General features: G+C 38.6%; 1 protein-coding gene across 1 annotated transcript in view; it reads right to left on the bottom strand.

Moving 5' to 3' along the window:
* The window catches only part of WAPL (WAPL cohesin release factor), a 95742-nt gene that overhangs the window by 15134 nt on the left and 60555 nt on the right, over positions 1-20053 (bottom strand). Inside the window, 10 exon segments of the mRNA XM_080642467.1 lie at positions 921-1085; positions 2435-2550; positions 2883-3058; positions 6049-6125; positions 7336-7433; positions 7815-7926; positions 11891-12118; positions 16220-16331; positions 18206-18342; positions 18595-18747. Coding sequence (XP_080498593.1) covers positions 921-1085; positions 2435-2550; positions 2883-3058; positions 6049-6125; positions 7336-7433; positions 7815-7926; positions 11891-12118; positions 16220-16331; positions 18206-18342; positions 18595-18747 — 1374 coding nt within the window.

The following is a 20053-nucleotide window of genomic DNA, read 5'->3' as shown; positions in this document are numbered from 1 at the left end:
TAGTCTTGATTTCTAAGTAAGTAAGTTTGGAAAGATAGAGCACATATAAACAAGATATCTTTAATTTTTAAGAGTATAAAGATCAAAATGTTTGAGATGAGAATGATGGGCTCCTAACTGCAATTCAGGAAAAGATCAAATTGTTGTGGATTACTTTTGCGGGCACAGTTCAAACATTATTAGTTTCAAATAGGCCAAAAGAATTAACAGGTTAGTTAGCAAAGACTTCAGAAACAATGAAAAGGATGGTTTATTATCACTTCTGCATATGCAAACTATCATTTAAGGAAATGACAAAGGCAGCTAGTAATTTATGAGACTGGAAAAAAGTAAAAATTGCCCACCGTTGTCAAGAAACAAGAACTCACATACAGATTTTTTTGGGGGGGGATATAAATGGATGGGAGAGGGAGTGTATGTTTTGGGTGGGGTGAGTTGGAGATATCAATTTTAAATATTCATATTCTAACACAATTCCTAAGCCAGGAAATTACTCCACAGACATACTTTAAAGAGCATGACCCAAAATATAGGTATACAAGTCCTGGGCGCAGATCAGACCAATACGTGCTGGATGAGGTGGGGCTGAAGGCTGATTCCTAATTTGTGATTAAAAATCTATTTTTGACTCATAAACAAATATGCCTTGTTTATGCTTTTCACTAACAATGCTTAAGGAGTAATTACAACTGTTGAAGACAGTCAGCAGAGTAAAAGTAAGTAAGGGTATTCATTCTGACCCAGTGTACCGCTCACTGAACTGGTGAGAATGGGAGAGAAGTGGCGGGGGGGGGGGGGGGGGGGGGGAGGAGTAGGAAGAAAAAGGAAAGGAGGGGAGGGGAGACAAGACAGAGAGAAGTGCAACTGATAAGGAAGTTGGACACATGCAACAAACTGAAGGTGTTTAAGTTATGGCTTACCTGCACTAAAGCCTGAACGGCATGAACCTGTCCAGCTATCCTTAAACTATCATCTCCTTCTCCACTGCAGAAGGAAGAATCGAAAGAACACGACGTTTCCATGTTGACAAGACAGTGCCGATTCCGAGCACTATATTCTACTAAATTTATCAGTAGACCTAGGCCCTATAAAAAATAAAACATGCATATTACCACAGGTGAGAATTAAAAACAAATGAACACAACATACATCACTTTTACTGGTAACTAGAAACCTAATCAGTGCCCTACCATCTACAAAATAGTTAAAAACTAGTGTGTAAAATAATGGTCTTCCCAAAAAATGATTTCACCACTTTTTAAAAAAATCTTCACCTGAGGATGTTTTCCCATTGACTTTAGATAAGTTGAAGAGACAGAGGGAGGGAGAGAGAAACATGGATGTGAGAGACAGATAAGACTGTTTGCCTCACACACACGCCCCGACTGGGCCTGAAGATCGGACCTGCAACCCAGGTATGGGCCCTTGACGGGGAATCGAACCCCCGAGCCTTTGGTGTGGGGGCAGACACTCTAACCACTGGCCCACATCAGCCAGGGCTGATTTCACCACTTTTTAAAAATCTCCACTTTTCTTATATTTATTATTTGTACATAGGGCCCTTCACAGCTCTTTTGTACAATAAGATCATGTTCATAAGCAATCTATTGAAACGCACAGTATCTATATACTAGAGGCCTGTTGCATGAAGAGATTCGTGCAACAGGCCTTCCTTCCCTTGGCTTCCAGCACCGGTTTTCCTCTGGCACCTGGGACTCAGGCCTTCGCTCTGCCTTCTTTGTCTTTGCTGCAGACTCCAGCCGGAGTCTGCCATCTTGGTCTTCACTGCAGATTCCGGAGTCTGCAGTCTTGTCTTCGCTGCGGCACTCCGCTCCTGTAGATCCCTTCGCCCGCCGCCCTCCCTCTCATAGCAGGCATCCTGCCCCGCCTGGCCACTCTGCGCCTGGCGCAGCTGGGCGGATGCCATCTTTGGCCTTCTAATTTGCATACTCACTCTGACTGGCTGTGGGCATAGGGGATGTACGGTCAATTGACATGTTTGTCTATTATTAGGTAAGATATAAAAGCCGAAGTGACTGAACGACTGGTCACTATGATGCACACTGACCACCAGGGGGCAGACGCTCAATGCAGGAGCTGCCCCCTGGTGGTCAGTGTACTTCCGACTCTGCAGCAGCGCCACCAAGTGGCGGTGGCAGGCGCAGCGGCGTCGGGATGAACAGGAGCGGCGCCCAGCCAGGGCTTGGGCTCCTCCCAGCCACCTGCCACTTCCCACACTACTACATCCCCCAAGGGGTTCTGGATTGCAAGGGCACAAGCCAAGCTGAAGGACTCCACTGGTGCACGAATCTGTGCACCGGGCCTCTCATATCCAATAATTGGTTCTAACCCCAAAACTAAGATGAAGTTTTCATTATCAACCAAGCACATAATCAACCAATTACTCATTTCTGAAATAGCTGCTTCGACTCACTAGCACTCGAATATCAAATCTCTGCTCCTGAGGTAGGTACTTTGGAACCTGAAGCACACAGTTCATCGCTGTGCCGATCAAGCCATCCTGTTCTCCTGTTTTGGTGCTGCCCCACTCTAAAACAGAAAATAGTGTGAAAGTGTTACTGGTTCTTCTTCATGATACCAACAACCAATATACATTAACAAGAATATGAAAAGTTAGAAATGTATAGCTCTTTCTTTTTTGAAACACATTAACTGTAATATTTCCAAGGCAAGATACCAGGCTAGCTCTAAAATTACCAACTCCTAAAAGCAGTTAAATCTACTAGTATACATGAATAAGTGAATTACATGACAGCAATTAAAAAAATCACTATATCAAGAAAAGAAACAAGGGTGTAACTTATTTTTACATGTAAATAAACAACCTTCCAGGGAGAATCTATGTAACACACATTACGCACCATTGTCATTAGTTAAATTGAGCAGCACCCCAATAATGGCCCGCATGCAGTCTTCCACTGCTTTGCCCACGTGGTTAGTGACATTCTGCTGTGGCAGAGGCTTGCTATCAGGCAAGCATATACTGTTCTCAGCACGGTTATACTGCTGAATCAATTCTTCACAATGTTGCAATGCTCTTAAGAGAAAACAAAATATAGACTATTATTCTAAACAAAAATAGTTAAATTTAAAACTTCTTACTTGGGCCTTAATGTTTCAAAATCTGTCATACATGCTGCCATATTAACTTACTTTTCTATCCCTATGTTATACTGTGTTAACTAGTCAATCATGTACCAAGTATGTCTAGTATCACAATAGCTGCTACATTTGATTTATTTTGGGAAAATTTGATAATTTAAATTTTTCTAGGCCAAGTTAAATTATAAATTTTATACAGAAGTTTTTATCTCTATTACTTAACAGTTGTCCCCCATTTTACCATTCTCTCCAACACAAATGACTACAACCCTTCTCCAAACAAGCTAAAGTTTTTAAGAGTTAACACTAGACACTTCTGAATTTCACTTAGATGTTTTTTTAATGCATGTTCTTAGCAGGTAGAGAATATTATTTATATTAATACTGCACAATAAAATGACCTTGTATAGATGGGTATTAAATACTTCATTAGAGCAAATGACAGGTCATTTAACTGATGTGTCTCCTGGCAGAATCAAGGTATCAGCTGTACCCAAGGATTCTCAAGATGCTACCAAAAATAACAAGTACATTTAATGCTTAAGCAGGTATAATATTTATGAATACTCTCCTTAAATCACAAAGTCCATTAAAAAAAAAAGTCTATGATTAGAGATGATGTAAGCTGTCTGCTGATATGCCATGCATTATATATCACACAACACCCTTGAAGAAAACTGTACTATATCTGTTCCCCCTCTAGCTGCCCTTTGGTTAGGATGGTATTCCTCAGGCCTGATTTATAATAAAGTCTTATGTAGATGTTTAGGGATGTTAGCCAGAACTACTATGCTGCTACGGTTCACGCAACTGCCTTAAATAGTACTGAGCTAAATCACAGTTTGAATTGAGAGGTGGGTGAAGAAAAGTAAGGTATATTATTTAATTTTTCAATATGTTATCCCTGCATTTACCAGGGTTTTACAGAAAAGTTTAAAAAGCCAGATAAGTGATCTTTCACAAATATCCAACTCTGACCTCTACCTCTACTTCTAAGACATTTGACACAAAGGTCCTAATTACAACAAAAGAGCTAAAACCCGTCCTTATCAGGAGGCATGAAACATACAAGAGACATTTTAAAAACAACAGATTTAACTTGCAAGAAGACTCCCTTTTTAACATAGTAAAAAAAACTAGAATACATGCCTTAATGGTATGAAGTGTGATACAAAATTTACAAAATACAAGAGAGATGGAGAAGAAATTTACAGATTAAGAAAATCGATTAGAAAATACTGGAAATTGAATACTAACTGGACATATTAATATAGGCAATTAATAATTTATGGGGAATGAAAATAATAATGTGGCTGTATTTTAAAGAGTCCTCTTGTATATACTTAAGTATTTATGAATGAAATGATAAATTTGCTGTTTGCTTCAAGATAATCTAGAAGGGGGAATGATAGGGTTACAGATGGAAACAAGACTGGCCAGGATTGATGATGACTCAATCTGAATGATACGTACATCAAGGTTTATTATACTATTTTGTCTCCTTTTGTCAAGTATGATATTCTCCCAAATAAGAGGTTAAAAAACAGATAAACTTGAGTCAGGTAGTAAGTGGGACTTTGCTACTATACTAAGGTCTTTGAATATATGTGCAAAACCAGTAAGGAACCACAGAGATTTGCAGTTTGAGATTATTTTTACAAAGCATATATATATATTTTTAAATATATTTTTATTGATTTCAGAGAGGGAGAGGGAGAGAGAGATAGAAACATCAATGATGAGAGAGAATCATTGATCGGCCGCCTCCTGCACACCCCCTACTGGGGATCAAAACCCCGCAACCCAGGAAGGTGCCCTTGCCTGGAATCCTTCAGGATCCTTCAATTGGCAAGCCCACACTCTGTCCGCTTAGCCAAACCAGCCAGGGCAAAAGCAGAGATTTGAGGACGGTTAACTCCATGTGGTGTTGTATTGGACAGGCTAGGATATCAAGAGTTAGGACAGAGAGAGCAGGAAGAGGCTGCTGCACTAGGGTGACAGCATTAGCCTAATGTCATGAAGTGGGGCTGAGTGTGTGTGGAATGGGGGAAGAGGCTACATACAGATCTGGGGGGAAGATAAAAACAAAAGGGAAGAGGAGGGATAGTGATGTTTATTCATAATAAAAATAAGGCTGATACTTAGTGTTTACTATATGCCATTAATTGTTCTAGGCTTTATGCATATATATTAACTTTTTAAAAATTAATCTTATTGTTGAAAGTATTACAGATATCCCCTTTTCCTCTATTGACTCCCCTTCTTCCTCTCCCCTATATTATTTATTTATTTATTTTTTAAAATATATTTTATTGATTTTTTACAGAGAGGAAGGAAGAGGGATAGAGAGTTAGAAACATCGATGAGAGAGAAACATCGATCAGCTGCCTCTTGCACACCCCCTACTGGGGATGTGCCCGCAGCCAAGGTACATGCCCTTGACCGGAATCGAACCTGGGACCTTTCAGTCCACAGGCTGACGCTCTATCCACTGAGCCAAACCGGTTTTGGCTCCCCTATATTAACTCTTTTAACATATATTGTTCATAATATATATAACATACGAGACATTTAAAAATCATTTTTTAAATTTAGAAATATATTTTATACTAATATACATTTTAAATGTTATAATTTAACATATAACATGTATATTATTATTTTTATTATAACAACAACCTTGAGTAAGTAGATACAACTATTAACCCCCCTCTGAAGAACTTGTATCAAGTAAAAAGCTAGGATCCACACTCCAGTCACTCTGGCTCCAGAATCTGCACTCCTAACTTTTATTAGACTGTACTGCTTCTGGTACACAGAATTGGACAGACGAAGTGTTTTATGGAGGAAGATGATATAACAGTATTTTCTTTAAGCCAATCTAAATGCTTTAAATAAAAAGTGTGGTATTTCAGAAAAACTTACTTAGCTGATGAAACAATGAGTTGTGAATCTTTATATGCTATCAAGTAGCTTTGATTCTCTGGATTATGCACTGTTACCTAAAAGGAAAAAATATGAAATGATTGTGTCAATCCATAACTTCAGTCATTCACATACAACACACTTATAACTACTGCTCTAAAAGACAAAGATGAGAAAATTCAGCCCTTGTCATGTAAGTAAATAACAACCCACATGTTCCTGCTTTAAAATATAAAGCTATCGCTTTATTACGAAGTTAAAACATTACTGTTACAATTGCTTGCTCATAATGTATTCTGTGCTATACATTCACTGTAATGAATTACCAAGCACGTTGAATGTCAGAAAAGAGCAGTCTCTAACTTATACACAAACTAATCAAGTTCTTAAATGGATTCATTTAGAATGAAAAAAAATATACAGGAGTGGAAAAAAGTAGGATTACAGTTGTGAGTATACAAAATAGTTTATTCTTGTATTATTATTAGTTGCATTATTTCCATACAAACAACTGTAAACCTAGTTTTGCCCACCTCTGTATATCTGTTTATCAAATGTACCTGAAGTACTCTAGAACAGAGAAGGAACAATTTCAACTATGCCAAAATTTTTTTTAAAGATTTTATTTATTGATGAGAGAGAGGGGGGAAAGGAAGAGGAACACTGATTTGTTATTCCACTTATTTATGCATTCATTGGTCGATTCTTATATGTGCCCTGACCAGAGATCAAACCCAAAACCTTGGTGCATCAGGATGGTGCTCTAACAACTGAACTATCTGGTCAGGGCCAAAAAGTTTTAACTACACTAGATTATTTCCCCACAGATGGTTCAAAAAGCACCTGGCTACTCCAAACCGATCAATACACAATCTATGCATCCTGCACTTCACTGGCAGCATAATTTCTCTGAACTGGGTTAAGTTATTCATTAAAGGCAAAGAACAAATATACTTATTATGGCACACAGTTCAATAGTACCAGTCTTCAACACCAAATATTAAGAAAATCCTTATTAATTAAAAAAAAAAATGAACACCTGACTGCTTTTTACTATCATTTTCCCTAAACAAGTTAACATAAACTGTGTCCCAAAACAATGTGTACACACTTTAATAGCTGATAGTTCAATTCTTGTTCATTAACAATGGTTGCTCAAAGAATGCATCACAATTACAATATGGACTTTTTAAAAAGTGAAACTCTAGAGATACATAATTATTTGGCAGTCTCATACAGTCACAATTAAGATTAAATAATTTTCTCCAAACAGTTGTCTATACTTACACTTTCTAGAACTCGTAAACATCTCTCTGCTCCCCATAATGAGGCTACTAGTTTCTCTTCATCCTCATCTCTACTGAGATGATCCACACATTCTTTCACTAGAAAAAAAGAAATGGATGTGTACCAATTAGCATGTCTCAGCACCTAAGTACCTGCCCCCTACACGAACATTAAAAGCCAACTGTACACATGCTGTGGATATGCTGGAACCTCTCTGACATGAATTATTCTAAGTTTTATACTATGAGATGTTGAAATGTATGAGACTCTAATTTATTGTAATTATTTTCTTTCCATTACCTTCCAAATACTTTCCATTACTTTCAAAGCATTAATGGCATTTCCTATGGAAGAGATTTGCAAAATCTACTAAACGAACAGATCTTTTCAAGTGATGAAATTATTTTCGAAATATGTAAATTAAATATATTTTTCATCCTTTTAAATATATGAAAATGCTATGAGTATATTTATCATACCTTTATCTACAATATGATCCAGACCACCCAAAAGCCGGAGTTCTTCTTTAAACCAGTCTCCTGCTCGTTTAGAAGTAAGGGATAGTAATGTCTCCATAGCTAAATGCCCAGTCTAAAAATAAGAAGTACCATTAATGAATCTTTACTTTTAACAATGATTCTGAGGCAACAATTCCAGAGGTTTTCTTTAGAAAAGTTCATTGCATGCCCATAAAGTTCACTGTATTCTTTTTCTTTTCTTAGAAATTTTTATTGATCTGAGAGAGAGAGAGAAAGGGAGGAGAGAAAGAAACATCTATCCGCTGTCTCCCACATGCACCAGACCAGGGACCAAACCATAATCTGGCCATGTGCCCTGACAGGGAATGGAACCAGGGCCCTTTCAGTGTGTGGACGATACTCAACCACTAAGCAAGATTGGCCAAGTCCATGGTGTTATTTATAATGCAGTAAGTGCTTTTATAAGTAAAACTGGAGTGATTTTAATTTTTATCTGAATAGTCTATTAGCTGAAGAAATGGTTTTAACCAATGATTTGCTTTCATGGAAGAGGAGTCTCATTTATCAGTTCAATGAAATAGATACTGGTGGTATTTCCAAGGTATAGATACTAAAGAGTGAGAGTGTTGAATTAAAGGGTGCCTGTACTTTAACTGCAAATCAATATATACCAGATTAATTTACCACGAAGGCTAAAACAAGTAACACTTTAAGTGTGGGCGTGTCAGTTGTTCTGAATCCTCAAAATCTTATCACTTTAAATTTTTTTCCTGAGGGTAAAAAATTGTATCTTATTGCTTTGGTTTGTATTGTTCTAATTACAGTAAACTTCAGCATCTTTTCACATATTGTTTCTCCTGTCAATTCTTCTTTCCTTATTATCCTGCTAAGTTGCTTATCTTTTGCTTATTGTTATATATATTTTCTTATTTATTAGATTTATCAGGCTTAAACTTTATACTGCAGGGTTAGCAGCTTGGATACACATTGTGTGGCTACCATGACAAAACTATATATAATTTCAGGACCACCACTAAAGGAAGCACAGAACAATAAAGTCATATTTACAACAAGACTGAAGTTTTTCTTTATCTTTATTTGCCTTTAATTATTATTTTTCTTTTCTATTGTATTTCATTCTAAAAGCATACAGCTATCCCCCACCAAAGAGCAGTCTGAATCTTGTTGCAATAGGAACTTCAGCATTTTGTAATTTGCAAGTTTACATTAAGTCCTCCCGAACAATTTGGAAATGAATGTAAACTGGGTATTTAAAAATGCAAAAAAACACATCTTACCATCAAATCTCAATATTACAGATTTAGAAGAGACCTAGAACATTTTAGTCTAATCTCTAACAAAGCTGATGTCAAGGTGAAAATATAGAACTGAATTCAATGCTATAAAAACAGATCCATCCCCCTCTCCCCCCGTTCCCAGTCTAAGCCCCTGAAAGAATAATTTAATGAGATTGGTTCTGGTATATTAGGCTCATGAGTCACATAGTGAATCTGAAGCCTAATGAGATTTTACTTAGGAAGAAAGGGGACAGTAATTTGATGTTAATATTGCAAAAGCTGGTGAGTTTTTATGCTAAAAAGGGACTTTATCATTTACTTCTATTGGCATAAAAAGTATTGTGGATATTTTAGGCTATTTTCAATATATTATATACTAGCATTTTAACATAGCCTACACAATCCAAACATTTTACTTGAAAACTGAAATAGTCCTCAGAGTTAAAGCACAGCCAAATCATTAATCAGAATATTATATTCAGCTACCGTTAGCTCTGTTATTTAAATTATACCTGAAAACATTATAATATTAATATTTTAAATTATCTTTCCAGAGCACATCAGAAGTAGCAGTATATTTCGAGGAAGAAATTAAGCAATTATGCACAGGGAGACAGTCAATGTACAAACAATGTCTACTTAAGATTTAAAACAAACAGATATTAAGAGAGAAACAAAGACATTCTAAAATTAGCAACTCTGTTCTGGTTTTAATCATGTGAGTAAACTACTTAACACAATATAAGAAAATTATTATGCTGGTATTTACCATCCTAATAAATTCAACAAACCATGGAGGAAAATCAATAAACAAGTTTATCATGTTATTTAATATCAAATACCTGGAAAGAATTTAATATTGAACAATATGGGAGACAGAACAAACATATAAAGGTATGCAGCAAATAAAAATTATAGGCTCAAATTTATTCTTTACATGATTAAAAGTTTGAATATATTATAAAAATATAATAAATAAATAAAAATTACAAATACATTTTACAAGTAGTATAAAAATAGTTTGGTGAGGTAGAGGGATTGTTTATCCACTATCTGAGCATAAAACAATTCTTTGTCTAACTTTAATACATGAAAGTACTCTTCAGTAGTACATGTCAATTTTATATCCTGACTTTTAATGTTGACTTGCTTTCCCTTCTCAACCCCCACTTTATTCAAATTCCATACCAGGGGTCCTCAAACTACGGCCCGTGGGCCACATGCGGCCTGCCGAGGACATTTATCCGGCCCGCTGGGTGCCATTGCCTGTCCTGCTTAGCAGCCGACTCGTCCCGGGCCCACAGTGCGCATAGGAATTTGTTCATAGTTTTTTTTTTTTTAAACTATAGTCTGGCCCTCCAACGGTCTGAGGGACAGTGAACAGGCCCCCTGTTTAAAAAGTTTGAGGACCCCTGTTTCATACTCTACCTTCACCAAATAGAGCAATATCCTTAAGTCATAGCTAGCTAGCTCAACAATTTTTGAGGCAATTGCTGCAGTCTTCAGTTTAGTAAGCAGTAAGAGAAAAAAAAAACACTGTTTATGTAGTTTTGATGTTGGAAATACCTGAAAGTCAAGTTACAAATAAACAAATAATTTTATTTTTTCAAAATGACAAGGCGAATTATTTTCTACTGGCCTGGTAATCTTGAGGAATATTATTGATTATACAAGTAAAAAAGACAGATAAAAAAAGAACTGGAATTAACCAAAAGCAACACAGTCATTTTAAACTTGGAGATATGTGTTGAGCATAAGGGTAGCAGTTAATAGGACACCCTGACACACTCTAGAACGAGTAAATGCTCATTGAAAATGACCTTGCAGCTCTAGCCGGTTTGGCTCAGTGGATAGAGCGTCAGCCTGCGGACCACAGGGTCCCGGGTTCAATTCCGGTCAAGGACACGTACCTTGGTTGCAAGCTCCTCCCCGGCACCGGCCTTGGTGAGGGCTCATGCAGGAGGCAACCAAGGGATGTGTTTCTCTTACATTGATGTTTCTCTTTCTGTCTTTCCCTCTCTCTTCCACTCTCCCTAAAAATCAATGAAAAAATATCCTCAGGTGAGAATTAACAACAACAAAATAATAATTTAAAAAATAACAAAATTTTTTAAAAAATGACCTTGTAAAAATATCTGAATTCTTATTCCCAAAACCCACAGAGAATAAGTATTCAAATTCCTAATAGCTTAAAAGTAATTTCTACATTAAAAAAAAAAAAATTGATGCTCAGTGGTTGAGCATCAACCTATGAACCAGGAGGTCAGGGTTCGATTCCCGGTCAGGGCACATGCCCGGGTTGCAGGCTCGATCCCCAGTGTGGGGCGTGCAGGAGGCAGCCAATCAATGATTCTCTCTCATCATGGATGTTTCTCTCTCTCTCACCCTCTCCCTTCCTCTCTGAAATCAATAAGAATATATTTAAAAATAAAATCGAGAAAAGAATTAATGTGCTGGGGGGTGGGAGCGGATGGGGAGAGGTCAATGGGGAAAAAAGGAGATGACATATGTAAAACTTTTAACAATAAAGAATTTAAAAAGAGAGAGAAAAGAATTAGGCAAAATGCAATAAAATTTTTACTGGCAAAAAAATATATAGATGGGCTAGTTTAGGAATTTCAGGCAGGGAACAGAATTATGCTCAGAACTAAACCTTCAGAAAATCTGCTGTATTGTAAACCAAGAGGCTAAGATTTGTCCCAAGTCACACACTTGCTGTGACTAAAAACTTTCTGGAAGTAATTTTCATTTTATAATGGAAAGAAGGAAGGAACCCACCGTTATATTTTCTAGATCAAGATGCTTGTTGTGTACAGTTTCACAGAGCCTTCGAATTTTTTCCTTGATTTTGTTCATGTCTTTTTCATTCAGTAGCTTAGCTGAAGAAGCATCTTGTTCCAGTTCTAGAAGTCGAATCATTAGGTCTAGACTAGCTCTATCAAGATCCATGTTCAAACGATCTCTACTCAATATGTACATGAGGGCAGCTGTACAAAGGGACAGATTCTTCAATGGAGAAAAAAAAAATTATGTAATCAATTAGTGGCAATTTCAGGAAATAAGACCATTTTGACATTTATTCACATGGTGGAAACCTTGAAAATGTTTTACTCATTGAAATCCCCACCCCTTAAAATATTCTATAGAAATGTGAATTAAATAAAGTACTGCTGCATGAAGTTGTGCTTTCTAAAGACCTCCCTACATGAATGCTCCAAAGCAAGAATATAAGTGAAAGTACATATATCTTTAGCTATTCCATGTTTAATAAGAAGTTTACAGTACATTTTTTTCAGCTCTATGTAATCCTATTTTACAGTACACTTCACTATCATTCTTTATTATGATTAAATAAAGTCAAATTTCAAAAAACAGATTTCAATAAGTAAAATCAATAATCTGTGCCCAGATGCTCAGTGGTTGAGCATCAACCCATGAACCAAAGAGGTCACCTATTCAATTCCCGGTCAGGGCACATGCCCAGTGTTTTGACCTCAATCCTCAGTTGGGGGCCTGCAGGAGGAAGTCATCGATGTTTCTCTCTCGTCAATGTTTCTCTCTCATCAATGTTTCTATCTACTTCTTGCCCTTCCCCTCTCTCTAAAAATCAATAAAAACATTTCTTTAAAGTGAATAATGTGTGTTGTAAAATCTGTACCAGAAAGTTAGCTATGTTTTTCTGTAAAATAAACACAACCACGTTTGTGTCAATATATAAAACTAAAATGCCCAAATAAACACATTTAGACTCATTTCTTTAAAATAAACCAATTAGGTCTGGCTGAACCAAGTATTTAAAAATAAAATCATGTGTTCTCAAAATCATTCAAATCAAGTAGCTGGCACACTTCGCTTATAATAGGTACTAAAACCTATAAGTAATTAAAGGGATATAGTTTAGGTCAGCATTATTTCAACATATAAGATATACTGTATTACACTTATTTCAATGCATAGAAACACAATTAACTATGTAAACATTTAAACTTTAAATCCCCCAAAGCAAAGAGATTTCAGACTAAGTGACTAATTAAATGCTTACACAGAAAATTAATTTTGGAAATTAGGACGACATAGTATAGGCTTTGGGAGTCCAATGCCCCCAAGAACACAAATTAATGCTTTGGTCCTCTTATCTATATCTCTCTACATATAAAACTCTAATATGCAAATAGAACAGTGAACCGGTCACTATGATGTGCACTGACCACCAGGGGGCGTGTGCGGAACAATGGCGGGCATCGGCCCTGGCGGGATGGTGGAGCAGGTGAGCTGAGGTACCAGACCAAAGCAGGGCACCGGTCGCTGTCATCAAGGCGATCCTCTGGTGGTTACTGAAAATTCTTTGCTCCTGCATGCCGCAGTCCTGCCCGGCACTTGCACCCGCTGCCAGCGCTGGTCCCGCTTGCACCGGCTGCCGGCCTCGATCACATGGCGCTGCCAGCGGGTGCGAATGGTGGCTGTCAGCCCCGATCGCCTTTGAGGGCTTCTCCATCTCCCCCTGCTCCTGAGGGGCAATTGGGGCAGCAGCTGCCACTTGCACCTGCTGCTGGCACCAGACCCAATCGCTCTGCGCTGGCAGGGCCGGCACCATCAGCATGTGGGAGCAGCGGTGGCAGGAGCGGGGCTGCTGGCAGATAGGGCACCAGAGGCCAGGCGAGAGGGGCCAGGCGGGGGTGTGGAGGATGGGCTGAGACCCGCTCCAGTGCCCAATGCAGCCTCGCAGCCCACAGTTCCTTTCAAGGTGCATGAATTCGTGCACTGGGCCCCTAGTAACTGCATAACAAAACAAATTAACAGGTCTCTTCTCTTCACCCTCATTCTGTATCCGCTACAACTTGGTAATGGAGTTATCCTCACAGAGGAATAAGTACAATGCTTTCAGTTTCGGAAGACTCCGAGTATCTCCCTTATTCTGCATTTGAAACATAATTTCCCTGAACAAAAATATAATAAAGTCACCTCAAAATACCACTATTGATAATAATTAGCAATGATTATTTTTTATCTTCAAAAATGTTAAACCTGACTTTATCACATATTTTTAAGAGGAAATGTCAAAGTCAAAATGAAAATGAGGAATTCTTTTTCACAATGAGCTATGTCTCAATTCAACATCCAGACAAAATGCTTTTTAAAAAAGTTCAAAACCTTTTTTGTCATGCTACTGATATCAAAGATTAGTAAAAGATTTTTTCCTAGTACTTTCTGGTTAGAGGAAATCAATGCTTACAGAATTAAATACAGTGGAACCTTGGTTTTCAAACTTAATTCGTACTGGAAGGCTGTTTGACAAGCCATTTGTTTGAAAACCGAATCATTTTTTTTTTCATTAGAAATCATGTAAATTGAATTAATCCATTCCAGACCCCCCAAGTGATTCCCTGCTTTAACCTTTCTTATATACAGTGCATGTCTAATGTACTGTTTAATTTATAAACACTTTTTTATTTAATCCTCACATCCGAGGATATGTTTCCATTGATTTTTAGAGAGAGTGGAAGAGAGAGGGAAAGACAGAAAGAAATAACGGTGTGAGAGAAGAACATCAATTGGTTGCCTCCTGCATAAGCCCCAGCAATACTTGCCCTTGACCGGAATCAAACCTGGGACCCTTCAGTCTGCAGGCCAATGCTTTATCCACTAAGCAAAATTGGCTAGGGCCGTGGTCGGAAACTGTGGCTCGCGAGCCACATGCAGCTCTTTGGCCCCTTGAGTGTGGCTCTTCCACAAAATACCACGGCCTGGGCGAGTCTATTTTGAAGAAGTGGCGTTAGAAGAAGTTTAAGTTTAAAAAATTTGGCTCTCAAAAGAAATTTCAATCATTGTACTGTTTATATTTGGCTCTGCTGACTAATGAGTTTGCCGACCACTGGGCTAGGGCAACACTTCTTTTCTTAAATTTATCGAACCACCTTAAACGAATCACTTTTAGCATTCGGTCCAGGGATGTCTTTCAGGTCTGCATGAATCTTTGCTTGTTTATATATAACTGCCAAAACAGCTATCACTGGCTAACTGCTTTTCATTTATCCAAATCAACAAGTTTTTCTACTTCTCCAATTGTCTGTGATCACTGTTTCTTTCGCACCCTTAGCAATATTAGGAAATTTGATGGCCTCTTTGTTTTAAAATTGTGCTAATCATTGGTTTGATTTTGCCAGCAACAAAAGCATTCTCTCCTTTGTTGCCTGAGAGACACACTTTTTGTCATGCTGTGGCAGCAGCCTGAAAGGATTGTCAGGTCGAAAACCAAAATTTGGTTGACAACTGAGACATTTTTTCCGTGAACAACTTGGTGGAGAACTGAATTGTTTGAGATGGGGTATCCAGTATGCTATAACTGAATAATGTTTTCTTTTGTTTTTGTTAATCCTCACCAGAGGATTTTTTTTCCCATTAATTCTTAGAGAGAGTGGGAGGAGGAGAGAGATAAGAGAGAGAGAGAGAGAGAGAGAGAGAAACATCAATGTGAGAGACACATCCATTGGTAGCCTCCCACGTGCATCTGGGTCTCAGGATCTGGCCTGCAACCAAGGTACATTCCCCTGACCAGAATCGAGTCTGTGACCCTCCAGTGTTGGTGGGCCAATGCTCTAACCACTGAGCAAACAGGCGAGGGCCTGAATAATGTGTAAACAGTATAAACTGACCACAGGAAAAAATGTCCTGAGAAAATAATCTTAAATGATTAAGCAAAAACTTCTAGCATGAAACTCTGTATTTAGAAAATAAAACTCGCCAAAACCGGTTTGGCTCAGTGGATAGAGCGTCGGCCTGCGGACTGAAGGGTCCCGGGTTCGATTCCGGTCAAGGGCATGTAACTTGGTTGCGGGCACATCCCCAGTGGGGGGTGTGCAGGAGGCAGCTGATCGATGTTTCTCTCTCATCGATGTTTCTGACTATCTATCCCTCTTCCTTCCTCTGTGTAAAAAAATCAATAAAATATATTTAAAAAAAAAAAATAAAAAATAAAAAAAAAAAATAAAACTCAACCCACATTTAGAAAATATTTATATCTGAATATACATAAAGATATTTGTCAATAACCAAACAGACTAGAATTTTTAAGTAATGCTTCTCAAACCCAGAAACTTAAAAAAATACCTGATGGTGCTGGGAATCATCCAAGGTTTTAAAGACCATTGCTACCATTCCGTGTGCTCTCAGGTGCATTCGAAAACTGGGCATGGCACATTTAGTAGCCAAGCTAATAACACTAGAAGAAAATAGACTAGTGCATTAGTATTTTGTTTGCACAGTGCCAAAACAAGGGCATGGGGTGGGATGTCAAAGCGTTGCCTGTACAGATCACAATGTAAAAAGCATGGACAAACTGAATTATTAAAGATTTACTAATATATATGTGATTAGGTATGTTATATTAAACTATATAATTAACAAATGATCATCCTTAGTTTACTTCTTACAGTACTTACTACCATGAAAAGCAAAAAGTCTTAACTACTTTTCATAATGCCTCTAATACATGAATTTTATATTTGATTGAACATATTCTGATTGACTAGATAATTCAATGAAATCAAGATATTCAATCCTATATAATAAAAGCATAGTATGCAAATTGTCCCCTCAACTGGGAGGTGTCTGGGAGTTCGACCAGGGGGCAGGGCCGGCCAGGAGAAGGGAGTACCTGGCCGGCGGCCAGCAGCTGCTAGGGACCTAACAGTGAACAAATTTTGTGCACTGAGCCTCTAGTCTATACTAATAAAAGGGTAATATGCTAATTAGACTGGATAGACCGGACATCTTTCCAACGTCATTTAGGATGTCCTTCCTGACAAAGCTGGGGTCTGGGCAAAGCTGCCCAGGGTCCCGGGTGCCTGTGGCCGGCCCAGGTGAAGCTGCCTGGAGGTCCCAGCACCGTGGCCCCTTCCACAGAGGTGGCGGGAGAGGGGGCTGTGCAGTCTCTCCCCTTCCGTAGAGGCAGCCACAGAGGCAGCAGTGTGGGCCCGGTCCCAGTACCATGCCTCCACAGAGGCAGGAGGTGGGGGGGAGAGGTAGGGAGCGGCGCGATCCCGGAGCCTCCACAGAGGCTGGACAGGGTGCGACCGCGGTTCCTCAACCTTCCATAGCCCCTCCCCCAACCAACCTGGTCCCAGATCATGCCCCCCCACCAGTGGGCGGGGCCAGTGTTAAGCAGCAGCAAGCCTGGTTTCTGGTTGAGCCACACTCCCCCTCACCTGCTCAACCAGAAGCCGGGCTCATGGCTGGTAAGCACAGCAGAGGTGATGTGATCCTCTCCTGCCTCCGTGGCAGGTGGGCGGTAAGAAGGAAGGGGTCCTGGACTGGGAGAGGGCACAGGCCAGGCTAAGCCCTGTGCACTGGGCCTCTAGTATATATATATAAAAGCCTAAGCGACCACTCTGGTTGCTATGACATGCACTGATGACCAGGGGGCAGACGCTTAACACAGGAGCTGTTCCCTGGTGGTCAGTGCACTCCCACAGTGGGAGCGCCACTCAGCTGACTGATGGGTGCCAGACACTGGGCTCAAGGCTGGCAAGCGCAGCTGCGGTGGTGTGAGCCTCTCCCGCCTCCACGGCAGTGCTACCAAGCGGTGGCAGGCGCAGCGGGAGCGGTGTGGCACCTGGCCCGGGCTCGGGGCTCCTCCCTGGCCGCCTGCCACTTCTTGCACTACTACATCGCCCGAGGGGTCCTGGATTGCGAAAGGGCACAGGCCAGGTTGAGGGACCCCAACGGTGCATGAATCCATGCACTGGGCCTCTAGTATAGTATGCAGAAGATTATCCAAATTAAAACATGCTTCAATTTATCAAATTTACTACTTGCATGTTTAAAATATTGGGCTGCAAAAGAACGTAGGGATTCTTTAGCCTAACACTTCTTTCAAGAATCTGGAAACTAAAGCCTAGATATAAACATCCAACTTTCCTTCCTCCATAGAATAAAATCCCTTATAAGAAATCAATCACATTTTAACATATTATCACTGACTATAAACTACATCCATGATAACAAAATCACAAATGTTTAGCTCCATCCATTTGAAAAACTTTAATGAGCTATATAGTATGTACACAATTATCAAAAGTAAAAGTAAGAGCTTACCTAAGGCAACGTGTGTTTAGAGGCTGAGTGCTCTTTAAGCCACTTAACAAATACTCAATGTCATCAGTGAACTCCTGATTTTCACCAAATTCCACCACATCATTGAAGTGCTTCACGTGCTGAACAACAGTATATAACTGCCAAGAAAATAAGTCCATCTCTTTTGTAACTATGAACTGGTATATTTAGTTAAATCTATAGGCTTGCTGCACTGTATTTATTACACGGCCACTGACAGTTGCTTTTAAAACACTGGTAGTACTAGGACAAGATAAGTTCGTGATTCAAAGCTGTGAGTATCAGTGTACTGTATTTGTTCAAGACTCTAAAATGCTAAATGTCAGACACAAAAACCTATCCATGCATAGGAAAACTACAGGACTGCTTACTTCTTTGTCTTCTTTTCTGCATTTTAGTGCGGTAACTATATCTTGGTAGGGCTGAGTAGGTATTGTCACAGTTTTTATCACTTTGGGTGGTGGTGCAGGAGCCTTAAAAACTCCATCATCTTTTTGATTTGGTTCCTTTGAAGACAGCCTCACCTATTAAAAAGGATATTAAGTTAGTTATTCTAAAATATATATATATATACACACATATAAATTAACATGTCCTTTACCTAGCAAATGTAGCTTAAGAAAAAAAGATGGGAGGAGGCCTCTGAAAGGTCATAAGGGACATTTAAAAATTCCATTTACTACAAGGTAAAATTAATAATATGTTTTACTTACAAAAGAACCACTCAGGAATTCCTACTGTTCTTTCTTAAACTTACATTTCACACAATCTGCTATTTGTCTCTAGGACTATTAGAAGGAATAACGAACCACAATTCTATATATAAGCAGCATTGATAAGCTAGGGATGGGACAGAAACACTACAACAGTTAGACAAAAGAATTTTTAAGTACAGAAAGCTGTACTTCAGGGTAGAAATAAATAGCCAAAGTAAGAGCACAGCATATAATTACTAATATGTACAATGATGATTTTATACTAGTAAAATAAGTTTAATGTATTCAACTTAAGAGAGGGAACTAATTATACATTATATTTTAGAAAGATCTCTATGGCTAACTTTTGTTGTTATAAAGAACTCACTCCTTAAAAACAAAAAAGAACTCACTCATTGATAGCTCCAGATGACTGAGGAATTACCATTATCTAGAATAGCCATGCCCACCTAAGCATCTCTAAAATCTTGATGCCCCCGTGACATAGAATTCTTATTCAAAAAGTGAACTCCTATGCACGTGGAGGAAGCCTAAAAGGTCATTAACTTGGTCAAAACAAGGTTTCAAAGAATATGGCATCCATGAAGAGAAAAATAAAACAATGAAAGGATTAGCTGAAGTACTGAGGAAGAAATCACAAAGAAATTGTTAAAATAATAATGATAATATGAAGTGATATGAAAAAAAAGGCAATAGAGAAGTGAATGCATGTCATAATATATTTTTATATACTGTATATGAGGCCCCTAGAATCGTAAGAAATGCAAAAATTCACTGTTAATAACTCATTCTCGAATTGCCCCCTTAAAAATCAAACTGCCCCTCTGTTGGGAACCACTGATGTAGAAATATTACTGTATATGGTCCTACCAGTTATTCTGAAGAAATTAATTTGATAAGAATATTTTTCAAATGCGTTCTGAATTGAATTACTGGAATGCAGGAAAAAGTTCTCTAAAAAGTGAATTAACTACTCAAAGCCACTCTATCATCTATGTAGGATGTAATGTATAACACAACTCTAAATACAAATTTCAAAGACAAGACTAATTTGCCCTTTAAAACAGTACACTATCCCAGTGGTCGGCAAACTCATTAGTCAACAGAGCGGCAA

This window comes from Plecotus auritus (genome assembly GCF_963455305.1).
Source record: "Plecotus auritus genome assembly, chromosome: 9".
Lineage (NCBI taxonomy): Eukaryota > Metazoa > Chordata > Mammalia > Chiroptera > Vespertilionidae > Plecotus > Plecotus auritus.
The sequence above is the reverse complement of the archived record's forward strand: the minus strand, read 5'-3'. Positions and strand labels throughout refer to the sequence as shown.